Source organism: Procambarus clarkii, chromosome 16 (genome assembly GCF_040958095.1).
Source record: "Procambarus clarkii isolate CNS0578487 chromosome 16, FALCON_Pclarkii_2.0, whole genome shotgun sequence".
NCBI classification, from domain to species: Eukaryota; Metazoa; Arthropoda; class Malacostraca; order Decapoda; family Cambaridae; genus Procambarus; species Procambarus clarkii.
Window position 1 is genome coordinate 8004048 of NC_091165.1, and position 14766 is coordinate 8018813.

A 14766-nucleotide genomic window follows, 5' to 3' on the forward strand; every position below is an offset into this window, starting at 1 on the left:
GAGCTCACCTTGCTCACACCTCCAGGTGGAGGGAGTGCGGCCCGCAGCTCTTCCCTCGCCCCAGGCGCCTGTACTGCTGCTCCTCGCCACTCCTCCACGTGCATCATTAGGCTTAGTCGTAGGTCCTTGTCGGGGCTCTCCACGACCCCTCTGCACTCTCGCTCGTCGTCGTCCTCTCTGGCAATGTCATCATCGGTGCGGTCGGGTCCCACACTGCTAACGGAGTCGACCGGTACCTTCCCTAACAAAGTTTTACCACTGCCTGACACATAGGCACTCCTGGCCCAATCAGGTTGTACTCCGCCTCTACCTAAGTCGTTACCCAGCACCATCTGGACATGTTTCAGGGGTAACTTAGGAGCTACAGCTACAATAGCCTTTTCGACTCCATAGTCGGCAATTAGTTGCACCTCGTGAAGTGGTAACCTGCATTCCTGCCCTACACTGTGTAGTCTCACTACTCCCACAGGTGACTCGTCAAAATCCTTCGGAAGAATATCCCTGGCTACCATACTCACGTCAGCACCCGTATCGCAAAGCACCACAACTTCCACAGGGTCTGGCTTCCCAAACCTCACTGTACCCCCGAAAACGAAAGGATGCTATCCGAACTTTATCTCCTAACCGTTTACATTGGGACCATTATAGTACGGGGTATGGGTAACTACCCTCTCTTCTTCCAACACCAGTCCACCTGTCTGCTGGTGCTTGTCACACTCTCGAGCATAATGTCCCTTCACACTACAGTTGTAACATGGTCCTACTCTGGGTAGACATCCCCCAGTCACCTGGACCACATTTTGCTGGGTTGTCGCACTCTGGTTCCTCCCAGAACTCCCAGACACGTATTCTCTGTTCGAGCCGCTAACACCATAGCTCTTACTTGTACTGCCACTCGGAGACTTCCTTATGGGTTCTCGCAACCTCACTGTCGGAAAATCCGACACCATTTAATAATATCATACAGGCAGATAATATTGCTGCATTGTATAAACAAGTTAACCCATAGAAAATGTAACTTGTGGTGGAATTTCCGTCTATAGAAAACGTGATATCATTACCACATACTATTATAAATTCACCAGCTATTCTGCTGGGAATTATTCTTAAATACATTAGTCTTTGGACTTTACCATCATAAAAACATCTCATATAAATTGACTTAATTATCAATATTAAAATAGAGTAAATGTGACCCTTCTATCACTTACTGTCATCTGGACAATGTAGGCCAGTGGCGTCAGTGAGGAGGGAGTGGTCAGCCATTGTTATTATTGTACTTACACCAGAGGCATGGGAGCAATTCGGCTCCTGTTAATTTTACTTGGACGAAGTGTTATGGAAACCAAATGTGTACCATCATCAACACGCTTTCAACAAATACAAGTTAAGTGTTCTGCCGAAACCCATTTATCTATCATTTGTGGCCATTAATGTCATTAGATAGGAGCGAGCCAGTTAGAATACGAACTGCCTCTTAATAAAGGGGAGGGATAATGGGGATAATGGGGAGCCGGTCGGCCGAGCGGACAGAACACTGGACTTGTGATCCTGTGGTCCCGGGTTCGATCCCGGGCGCCGGCGAGAAACAATGGGCAGAGTTTCTTTCACCCTATGCCCCTGTTACCTAGCAGTAAAATAGGTACCTGGGTGTTAGTCAGCTGTCACGGGCTGCTTCCTGGGGGTGGAGGCCTGGTCGAGGACCAGGCCGCGGGGACACTAAAAAGCCCCGAAATCATCTCAAGATAACCTCAAGATAATAAAAGGTAATTAAGCCTAAGTCTTTATGGTTCAATGTACAGTGTTTTCTCTGATATAGCTGTCATATATTAGGATTCTGGCTTCATAGCTAGCGCCCTTTTGACAGGTCAAGACGAGGAAGCATGCTTTGTGTACCAGTTACTGGGTGATGGAAGCTACCTCAAAGAGGATAATTTGGTGTCTACATCCTGGTTATACCTGGTGGACTAAGGCCTGCTGTACAATAAGATAAGGAACCTCTTCAATGTACACTAATGTGTAGTAAATACTGTAGTTTGATTGGCTGCACATATATAAATTTAATATAAACACCCCCTAATGTGTAGAGGATCGATTTGTGAGATTATTGCAGAAATACAGTCCACTTATCATCATACAAATAGCTATCGAAGTATATAAATTAACGTAAATATAAATTCATATAAATTAAATAAATATAAATCTCACAGGTCGGTTCCCACATTATTTGGTCCTTCGAACCGGATTATTTGGTCCTTTGAACCCACATTATTGGTCATCTGCGAGTCGGATGACAGTTTATTTGGTCATCTTAGTACCGGATGAACCAGTTAACCAGTGGATTCATTAAATATACTAGTGCAGTGTGATTTATACAAAGCCAGCAGTCAAAGATGGCGGTGTTGCCTCGTGCGAGCTCAGGAGCCCCCCCTCAGTTCAGTTCAGCCTTATCAGCGGTTTCATGCACACCCACAGATATTTGGTGGCGTGTTATTTCGTGAAATGACAGCGCTAATATTGATGCCAGCCAAATTAGTGGCTGTGTCTTTGCGAGATTGTTCATGGATTTCGTGGTGTTAAATTTCGCGAGAGATTATCCACGAATTTTGTGGAGTTTATTTCGCGAGGTCACTAATAATATTTAATACTTCTTGATAATATTAGAAGTTTTATAGAGGCTAATTAAGAGGCTATTATCAATAATTGTATATATTATTTCTCCAAAATAGATAATTATTTAATATATTGCACTAGTGATCACAATATAATATTTACTAATTGCCAACCCACAACAGGGTAGGATATTACCATTGACTAGTTGAACTATTTATTGTTCATCCTAGTCCCATTATTACCATAGTCTAGTTGTACTATATTAAATAACCTAGCACCATTAATGAATGGTGCAGACCCTATTTTGGGTGTAAATTTTATGAACTCGAGTTGAGTTGTGTATATATAATAATTTACTTATGATCATTACACCTTTGAGTGATTAATTAGTGTCTCTACCATCCTAGGGTGATATAGAAGAGCTAACCTAAAGGTACTTCCAATGACACTGGTTTATCACTCAAATCATTAGTGTGTATGATTGTATATATATAATGTGTATTAATTTTAAGTGCTAACTTCTAGTAGAGGTAGGATTACAGCCTAGCGAGTGCAGAAATTGTACCCTAGGCTACCATTAGTGCTTGTTCAGTATTATGAGCAACCCAAGTACAAGCCCCATAAAGCTTAACCAACAAGCCAGTATGGATAATGCAGGGAGAATGAAAAGAACCCTTGCAGGTCTTAAAGGCCACTTAACAAGACAGATCAAGAAATGTGAAGATTTGTCACAACAATCTCCAGTTGATTATGCTGACCTGGAAAGCTATTATCAAGCAGCTGCAGGTAAATTTGAGCAAATCAAATGCCAAATAGCAACATATGTGGCTGAACTTGCCAACACCAATTTATCAGAAACAGAAATAGACGACATTATGGTTGATCTAACGAGTTATGAAGATCACACTCAGGCCACGTTACAGCCTTACGTCAAATTAATTGCCCAGAACAAGGCAACAACAACAACAGTTGCATCTAATACGAGTCAAGCAGAAGCTCGACTCCCTCCAATTAATTTACCCACTTTCTCAGGAAAAGATGAGGAAGATTGGGACGAATTTTGGAACAAATTCGTTGACCTTGTGGACTCAAAACAATCTTTACCAAAGAGTAGTAAATTCTCTTATTTGCAAGGCCAATTATCAGGTGAGGCTAAAACAGTAGTATCCCATCTGAGATTAACTAATGACGGCTATGATCTGGCAGTAAAACTCCTCAAGGATAATTATGCTGATCCAGAAGTAAGAACATCACATTTAGTTCATGAGCTGTTGCATTTAACCCCACCGGAGGCTTCAGCTGATTCACTCCAAGTCTTCAAGCTGGAGTGAATCATTGATCAATGCCCTCAGCCTGACAGCAGATACAAACGGGGCTGAGTGGGTCTTGAAAATAATTGTCCAGGAGAAAATACCTAGGGACATATTGAGACAAATGAGTGCTCATTACAATAAAAGTATATTATCCATGAATGAAATATCTGAGGGTTTAACCCTTACACTGCTCAGGGGTCATATGGACATTTACACCCCTGTGCGCAAGAAAAAAAAAAATTAAAAAAATTTTTTTCGTCTTCTAAACATGTTAATTTGTGTCCCCTGAGCACGGAAAAAATAAAACAAAATCGTAGGTGACATATTTTGGGCGCAATTGACCGAGGAAGTCTGGCAAAAAGTGGGCGTTGACAGAGCGGTCGTCAGACCCGGTCAGCGTCACCCGCGTTGACAGATGGGAGTTGCCACAAAGATATTATTACCTAATTGTTTCAATGTCATCGTTTGATTTTTTCTTAGTTTTTTTGCAGTAATATTATTCAATAGTGTGTATTGTAATATATTTATATAATAAAAGTGGTTAATAATCGCTATACTCAAAAGTATGATGTGCATATTAATGATTCAATTATTATGTTTATAAAACAATAAACAAATAGTTTTGCTGCTATTACACTCTATACACAGGTTATATATAAGTATTGGCATGTTTTGGTCACCATACCGAACCACTAAGTTGGTATTGAGAGTCGAAAAGCAACGAGGAGTTACCGCCACACACCAGCCAGCCACTCGCTGCCACTCCCTCAACACACGCACTAAACTTTCTCCCCCAACAATACCTGTTGTGGTGTTATTACACTATATACAGACGTTATATATAAGTATGTGTATATTTTGTTCACCACAACTGTACAGCTAAGCTGATATAGTTAGTTCAGGCACTAAGAGTCGTCGCTATACACAGATGGCGGCTGGCGGCTCCCTCACTCTTTCAAAGTCACACGCACTAAACTTTCTCCCCCAACAATACCTTTTGCAGTGTTATTACCCTATATACACATATTATATATAAATATCTACATGTTTTATGCACCGTAACTGTACACCTAAGCTTGTAGAGCGCCCAAAGAGCATAGTGGCCACCCTCTAAACAGCTAGAGAAATCGTTCAGACGACGTCACCTCCGTCACCCATATGGCTCCTCCCAGCATAATCCTTTTGCTGTTATTACACTAATACACACATTATATATAAGTATCTACATTTGTGTTCACCATAGAGAACCACTGACCTGGTATGGTGAACGCAAACAATAACAGGTGGCCACACAGTCAGTAAACGATGCTGTCTCCCTCCGTCTCTCAGCATCACTCCTCACACAGCGCTAATTATTACAACAATCCTGCTATTATCACAACCCTGGTTATTTATATCACAGTCATTGGTCATCTGTAATATTGTCATCGCTAAATAATAACAATTATATATTTATTTTGACATTTTTCGGCGATGCTGTGGTCACAAGCTGAACATCAATGCTGTTCGCTCATGCTGCGTGCGCCGGCCTTGGTTGCTCCAACAGTACTGTGCCTCTCACACCTGAGAATATTGCCCACGATTTTTTTTTTTAAATGGCATCTGTTTACAAGAGCCCTGAGGAAGCTACTGTGAACCCCGTGTAGCCGCGGGCCATTTGAATCAGGCCTGGCACCCTATGGCGTATATATACGTCATGCGCACCATGGGACATGTTACTCAGGGCGTATATATACGCCATGCGCAGTTTAAGGGTTAAAGTCAGTAGTTCATCAATTACGAACACATGACAAATTAAAACCACCAAGTAAACCCTCAGAAACCAATAATAGTAAACCACAGAGTACCAAAGGTACTCCAAATCAATCTTGACAGTATAATTCAACACCAAAGTGGAACAGTAGCAGTGTGGGCGTATATGCAGTGGGACCCTCAAAGCCTATAGTAACTGTGTCACCCAAGAACGTGACACCAAAGGGTACTGGAAGCTATGGAACATGTTTGTTCTGCGATGAGAAACATTCAATGTACCACTGCTCTAATTTTCCTGATAGTGACGCCCGTGTTGAGCGACTCAAAGATTTGCAACATTGCACGAGGTGCCTCAGGAAACATAACATCAACGACTGTGAGACCCAATTACACACCTGTAATAGGTGTAACAAAGGTCAGCACCATGCAGCATTGTGCAGAGACACCAAAACAACGTCTCCAAACCCCAAGGTGGAAGATAGCATTCCCACCACAGTACAGTACTGCAAGGTGCAACAAACAACGAGTGTCCAATCGGCAAATTCTAAAGGTAATACGATTTTGCTTACTGCCCAAATTACCATCCTGAATAAGAGGGGCAAGGTCCATACCCGTGGGTTGTTTGACCAAGGGTCCCAGAGAACATATGTCAATAAAAAGTTGGCAGATGAACTACAATTAAGGCATGTAGCACAGATGTCATTCAATATCTCAGGGTTCGTAACAGATGCAGGACCTCAAGTCTACCAGGTGGTACAACCATCAGTACGTTTAGGCAGGTACGTCTGTAGAGTACAAGCCATTGTGGTGGACAAAATACCAGTAGACCTACAAGTTCAAGGTCTGAGAGCAACAGCGAAATTCCTGAGAAATAGAGGAATAAAATTGGCAGATAATATTAAGTCTGATCACCTCACCGACTTCGGTCTCCTTGTTGGGACAGACTATTGCCATCGATTCATCGGTAGCCCTTTTAAATATCAGGGCATAACCATGTTAAATTCTGCAGGAGGTAAATTACTCTCAGGCCCAGTATCAAGCCTGGGGAGACCTATGGCTGCAGATAAACAATACCAATAGAAATCTAAATTTGTCAGCTGATTATATTTCTCCAGTAGCATTATACTAAGGAGATTACAGCTGACTATACCAACAGAGGTTGATGTTAGTATCATCATTTAAAGCTGAAGATGAGTTCATGAGGCCTCAGTGGCAAATCAGTGAACAGTAGCCTAAACAGCTACAAGTCACTGCGACCAATGTCACTGAACCCATTGCAGTCTCAGAACCATACTTTACTTTAATGATGAGCTATTCAATCTTCTGAATCAATTAACTAAATTAAACCCCAATAAATCTGATGACTGATTTGATACATTTATTATTTAATCAAGATGTATTCCATGGGCCTCAGTGTTTATATATCAGTGACCAGTTACCTGAACAAACTTCAAGTTATATCGAATGTCACTGATCCCACTGCAGTCCCTGAATCATACTTGACTGTAGTACTTGATCACATTCAGTCTTCTGGGTTAAAAAATATGTAATTAGGCTTGAATTTTAGCCTTTCAAGAGTTAACAGGGAAATGAAATCGCATTAGACTTCTAACCCCTGTAACTCTAGTACGGGACATCCGTCGTGTACGAACAGACACACAAATATGTGATTACTAACTACTAACATCAAATTAATCTAATAATTCGAAGGAGGCGTATCGGTGTTCATCTGTTCTAATTAGGACTGCGACCCGTGAGCAGCCCCCGGGGAATTATGTCGGAAAATCCGACACCATTTAATAATATCATACAGGCAGATAATATTGCTGCATTGTATAAACAAGTTAACCCATAGAAAATGTAACTTGTGGTGGAATTTCTGTCTATAGAAAACAGGATATCATTACCACATACTATTATAAATTCACCAGCTATTCTGCTGGAAATTATTCTTAAATACATTAGTCTTTGGACTTTACCATCATAAAAACATCTCATATAAATTAACTTAATTATCAATATTAAAATAGAGTAAATGTGACCCTTCTATCACTTACTGTCATCTGGACAATGTAGGCCAGTGGCGTCAGTGAGGAGGGAGTGGTCAGCCATTGTTATTATTGTACTTAGACCAGAGGCACGGGAGCAATTCGGCTCCTGTTAATTTTACTTGGACGAAGCGTTATGGAAACCAAAGGTGTACCATCATCAACACGCTGTCAACAAATACAAGTTAAGTGTTCTGCCGAAACCCATTTATCTATCATTTGTGGCCATTAATGTCATTAGATAGGGGCGAGCCGGTTAGAATACGAACTGCCTTAGACACAAACAGTCCCTGTGGTGTAGTGGTAAGACACTCGCCTGGCGTTCCGCGAGCGCTATGTCATGGGTTCGTATCCTGGCCGGGGAGGATTTACTGGGCGCAATTCCTTAACTGTAGCCTCTGTTTAACGCAACAGTAAAATGTGTTCTTGGATGAAAAAACGATTCTTCGCGGCAGGGGATCGTATTCCAGGGACCTGCCCGAAACGCTACGCGTACTAGTGGCTGTACAAGAATGTAACAACTCTTGTATATATCTCAAAAAAAAAATAAAAATAAAAATAAAAAAATAAAAGGTAATTAATCCTAGGTCTTTATGGTTCAATGTACAGTGTTTTCTCTGATATAGCTGTCATATATTAGAATTCTGGCTTCATAGCTAGCGCCCTTTTGACAGGTCAAGACGAGGAAGCATGCTTTGTGTACCAGTTACTGGGTGATGGAAGCTACCTCAAAGAGGATAATTTCGTGTCTACATCCTGGTTATACCTGGTGGATTAAGGCCTGCTGTACAATAAGATAAAGAACCTCTTCAATGTAAACTAATGTGTAGTTAATACTGTAGTTTGATTGGCTGCACATATATAAATTTAAAATAAACCCCCCCTAATGTGTAGAGGATCGATTTGTGAGATTATTGCAGAAATACAGTCCACTTATCATCATACAAATTGCTATCGAAGTATATAAATTAACGTAAATATAAATTCATATAAATTAAATAAATATAAATCTCACAGGTCGGTTCCCACACTCACCTGGGCTTGGGTCTTGTCACTTGAGTGGTACGATACACCTTATCTGTACCCACACTTCACATCTCCATGGCTCCTCCACGAGCGGTCGTGGTCTTGTTAAACTAGCCGTCTAGGTCAACTCTCCCACAGAGAGCCTAATGCCTCCTCCTGATATCCTTAATATCTGCTTCCCTTAATTTAACCCTCAGCTCTGGGTGAAGTACAGACATGAACTTTTCCATAATCATCAGCTGCTTGATCTCGATTGTCTCGGCTCCCTCAGCCTTCAGTCACCTCAAGTACCTCCGCTCCATTTCTCTGGCGGTCTTGGCGTACGACTTCCCTGGCGCTCGGGTACACACTCTAAACCTCTTCCTGTACAGCTCAGGCATCAATCTGGAAGAATGCAACATGGAATTCTTCACGGCCTCGTAACTTGCACACTCATCGAGGTCAAGCATGTTATATGCCTCCCGTGCCTCGCCAGTCAGTCTGTCCTGGACCAGTTCCGCCCAATCCGCTTCCGGCCATTTCTTCAAAGACGCGACCCTTTCGAAAAGGTCGAAAAACCCCTCTGCCTCCGCAGGTATGAAAACTTGTAGGTCGCGTTCCTTCATCCGGTGGGTATCCGGCTGCCTGGGTGGTGGTGGGGTAACCCCGAGCTCCGCCCGCTTCGGCTTGCCCTCCTTGTTGGTCTCTGTCTCCTGCCGTTGTAACTGGATCTGGGTATCACACTTCTCCCGTTTTAGCTGCGCTTCCCCCTCTTCCCGTTCGTTGCAGCTGTGCCTCTCGCTCTTCCCATTGCAGCGATGACTCACTCTTCCCGTTGCAGCGATGACTCGCTCTTCCCGTTGCAGCCGTGCCTCTCGCGCTTCCCATTGCACCTGTGCCTCTCGCTCTTCTCGTTGTAGCTGTGCCTCTCACTCTTCCCGTTGCAGCTGCCACTCACTCTCCTCCCTCCCTCAGCTGCATCTTCCTCATCTCCAATTTCACACTTCTCCTAGGAGAAGTGTGAAATTGAAAGGGTTGAGCGGTAGCAGCTGCTACCGCTCAACCCCTGCAGCTTCCTCCATCTCTCCGGACCCCAACAACACTGGCAGGTGCTTGGGACAGTTCTTCCCTAGTGGCCTCTTCTCGGCCTTGAGCTGAGCCATGATCTCTGTTCGTCGCTCCGCCACCTTGGATGACCTCAACTTTATGCCAAAGTGGTTTGCCACTAGCTGCAGCTGGGCCTTGGTGCACTCTTCTAGCATTCCCCTCGTCCCTCGACTCCACAAACTTAGCTACCTTATCATCCACTATCTCTAGGCTATTGAGTGAGTAACTGCACACCCGGGAAATACACTAGTAGGCAGTGTAAACTAAAAGCACAGACCAAAGTTGCCACTCAATATCGACTTTGGCACGCTTGTCACTGCACTCGCGATCCTTGGCAACACTGTCTCTCAAAATCCTGGCAAGGTCTCCACTGTCACGTTTGACTCCTTTTTACTTTATATAGTTAGGGTTATTCCCACGGATCTTCGCGCCCCTTATATCTGGGCGCCACTGCTCTGCCTGGGGCCCTCCAGTCTACCAAGGTCTGGCCTTGAATTGCACCCCTGGCGAGTGGGGAAATCCATCCATTCCTCTGTTACTCTCGGTTGGACTTGCCCGCCGTGACACTGGGGAAATACAAAGGTAAAGCCTTTCCTCATTACTCTTCCCTCAATCAAGGTCGCCAGCTGGGTGCTTGCGCCCGTGTTCCAGCAACATTTCTCAATGGTCTTATTTGTTATCAAAAACCAAGGACTCAAGATCAGGTGCAGTGCAGTGCGATATAAATGATTTAATCAAATAGCCCTAGAGGATATTTGATTAAAATTTGGTTGAAAAATGAGGTTTGAGATTTGATTGAGTGTGGAGACTCACTCAAACACAGAGTTATAATCGATAAGTTTACTGAAGAAAGCTACATTGGATCCGCATAGTGATTAATATACGTGGAACTGTCAGAATGCGGCAACACTCCTCACCCGCCTCTGGCAACATAGTCAGCTGGACGATTCAAGAGCTCGCTCCTGGCTTCTTGAATCCAGCCACTTCCTCTAGCTGCCCAAAATGTCACTGCGCCCACACACACATGTATATATATATATATATATATATATATATATATATATATATATATATATATATATATATATATATATATATATATATATATATATATATATATATATATATATATATATATATATATATATATATATATATATATATATATATATATATATATATATATATATATATATATATATATATATATATATATATATATATATATATATATATATATATATATATATATATATATATATATATATATATATATATATATATATATATATATATATATATATATATATATATATATATATATATATATATATATATATATATATATATATATATATATATATATATATATATATATATATATATATATATATATATATATATATATATATATATATATATATATATATATATATATATATATATATATATATATATATATATATATATATATATATATATATATATATATATATATATATATATATATATATATATATATATATATATAAACTCATGTATTTATGAGTAACCTGGCTCTTAGCCTAACTCTCTACCACACAGGTAGTGATAACCAAGACAATGCTCACGACATGAATGATATCCTAGCTCACCTATTCAAGGGGTAATGGGAGGGAAATTATCAATCTTTAATTCATTCTGCTACGAAGCCAACCTGTTCTCTAGCGAGGGTCGTCGAGGTCCTCGGTCCTGGCGTTCGGTCCTCCCTTGATCAAGTTCTACACACAAAGTCCTCAGTCGGCTTGTAGATGCACGTCCTCGCCGTACCCACACTCTGCAGGCAGGTCCTCCTCCTCTCACTGAGGCATTGGAGATAGGTCCCCGTGCACGTTGTCCTCTTCCTCCCTTCGCTGGAACGGTGGACAAAACTTGCAGTCCAGACCAGTGTACCCTCCTCAAAACTCCAGTGGACTTGGCCCAGCCGCAGCAGCCCGCCTGATGTGTTTAAACATGGCCCACAGGGGCGTCCTCAAGACCCTGCCCAACGTTCACCTCAGCCGCAGACTATCAGCAAAGAGCTCTTGGCGCTCTAACATCAACTAAGCCTTGCTTCCATGTACTCTACAGGAGTCAGATAACTACCCACGATGTCTGCAGTATCAATGCGGCTGCTTGGGTCTACTGGTTGGGGCTTCCTTGCCTCCTAATTGAGAGCTCATTCGAGCGTGTCCGCTCTCGACGATGGGCCATGACACACTAAGCCCGCAGGGGCGCCGCCGCCCAGAGCCCTCCACCTTGTGACGTCACTCTGCCCGAGGGCTCCTCGCCATTGGTCAAATACTTCATGTGACCCCTACCTGGCCAATCAACAGACGGCTGGCGTCACGCTCCTTTGGCGGGAAGCGGAATGCTTCGGTTCCATTTTGTAACACAAAAGAGCGTAAGTCACTTGTAAACCCCAACTAAACCAGCAAATTCACTGCCAACACGATAACTTCCCATACCTTCATATGTATGTAAATGTTCTCTGAACATCAGAGAAGGTTCAGGTTGCAGAGATATGACTCTTGATGCTGGGACAGGAAAGATATAGGGGTGGGACACCGGTACACATGATGCATCATGTGAACAAATTCCCCCAAGGGTCGTGATGAGGGTTCGAACCTACGTCTGAGAGTATCCCAGACGCGCCTTAATCGACTGTGCCACGACATGGTTAAACGAATTGTACCCGGGAGTTCATCTGAGATCTACTATTGTGATTTCTGTGTGTCATGAAGTAAGGGCGAAGACGTAGAACAGCTTGCTAATAGAGCTCGGGTGTATGGGGGAATTGTGTAAAACCTTGGTTTGTATCTCGGAGAGACTGCAGGATCCGTGTAAGGTCAGTAGAATTCCCGGTTGCAATTCTTTTAACCATGCCGTCGCACAATTGATTAAGGCGCGTCTGAGATACTCTCGGACGTAGGTTCAAACCCTCATCACGGCTCTTGTGGATTTGTTCAAATGATGCATCACGCTATTTTGATTTCTGAGTGTATTGCAGCCAGCTTTCAATTAACCATTTTTGCAAGTACTCTCACTCTCTCAGTATGGCAATTTCTCTATTAAAGGTCCTTCTGGCACAGACATTAAATAGCGGGTGCTTCATAACCCAGCATCAAAAAAATATTTTGGTGTGAAACCCCAGAGTGTTCTACACCATATAACAACTCCCATTTGGGCAACACTGCAAGTCAAGTGATGTGAGATCACCATCTTCTCAAGGAAAGTGTTATTACTTTGTGTAAGGCTCCCAAGCATTGAAACATCGGAATCTTAGTGTTTGCTCACACTAATATTATCAGTTGCATTGAGTGCCTTTATTGACAACACCCCTGGCACCCATTATTAGTATTGCTGATGTTGCAATTGTGGCAAGGGTTAATTATTTTACAACACAGCCATATTCCACTCATTGCTCATTAACAGGCACACTCTCCCTTTATTTCTCTCAATTTCCTTCCCCATATTTCTCATAATACTTAATCCATTTTCTATTAATTATCATTTCCTTTAATCATTGTCAAATAAGCCAAGAACATCTAATATTCCTTTTTTTAATATTTCGCTGTTTAGACTTAGTTACTAAATACAAACCAAGTTCTCTTAGTTTTAAAATCTTGTTTACCAAATACTGCATTTTTTCCTAAAATTAAGAATATATTTTTCTCCCTGATTGAAGTATATAGGAATATTTTTGTGTAATGCTCTGGGCACAAACTCTGTTGAAGATACACTGTTTTTATGTTGGTAATTTTACAATGGAGTGATGTTCTCCCTACTTCCATTTTTTTAACAAGCTCTTGGACGGAGTTTGTTAAAAAAATCATGGACATAGTTTCACTTACACTTTTGGTCTCTATTCTTTCAACCAGAGTGGAAACCTTCTGGTCCTGCATTAATGACGGTACAACATTGGCCTTCATGAGGCATTGTATAATTACTTCTACAGAAACTTACCTCTGCTTCAGTGTTGTTATTTTTTAAAGTTTGCTTCGGTGTAGAGTCAGCAGTGAAAATGTAATTCAGAATTACTCCAACCAGCCGCCGTGTTGATTTTTCTCTAGCGCCCACTGAAAGCCCAGATGCCAAGCTTGTCCGTATGTGAGGAAGGTCGAGATTCAGCCTATTTTCTGGGCTAAAACCCAACCCTAAAGTCTGAAATGATCCAGGATAAAATAAAATATCGAAAAATATTTGGTAACAGTAAATTATGCATGCTCATTAAATTTTATCACTTCTGTAAAAAACGTTAATTTTCTTAGTAACATATTGAATTTCTTCTGACTAGTATAAGTATATACAAATTCTACCAGCTTACGTACCATGCCAGGTGTACGACAACAAGGACCGACTTACTATAATGTCTCGCGGATAGAAATGATTTACAAGAAGGTCGGAGACGTCGTCCAGGTCTTCCAGGTTCAACCCCATATATTCCAGCTCAGTGAAGCTCATCCTGACTCACGAGTGCTTGCAGACCTGAATGTGAGATTTGCCATACCTTATAAAACTATAACTTGGATCTTTTCATAAAAATTATACAGAGAAATATCGTTATTTCAAATATATTTACTCAAGCTTGGATAACGGTGAGAGTTTTGATACTGTTATATATACCATATTGATATACCTTAATATAATAGTCATGATCCGTGACATAAGATATTACTTTTCTGTGAATAGCTTAGGACGTAGGATTTAGGTAATGTGAATCTCTTTTGAAGTCACATGAGTAATTTCAAAGCAATCAACATGGTATTACAGACACTAGAGGCTGAACCAATGCTGTTACTGTAAGCATCTTATACAGATCTTATTATGCTGGCGCCTTTATCATGACCCAAAGCTACGTTCTGGTGGTGTAGAGGTTAAGGTGTCTATCTGTTCATAGGTGGTAAATC

General features: G+C 41.6%; 1 protein-coding gene across 2 annotated transcripts in view; it reads right to left on the reverse strand.

Moving 5' to 3' along the window:
- Positions 1-14766, reverse strand: part of LOC123750254 (uncharacterized) — a 609457-nt gene that overhangs the window by 78980 nt on the left and 515711 nt on the right. For both annotated transcript variants that reach the window (XM_069325731.1, XM_069325729.1), the window contains exons 2-3: positions 14222-14344; positions 13823-14020 (exon numbers count right to left, since the gene is read on the reverse strand). In XM_069325731.1, the coding sequence (XP_069181832.1) occupies positions 13823-14020; positions 14222-14320 (297 nt within the window). In that variant the 5' untranslated portion in view covers positions 14321-14344. The remainder of the gene's footprint in view (positions 1-13822; positions 14021-14221; positions 14345-14766) is intronic.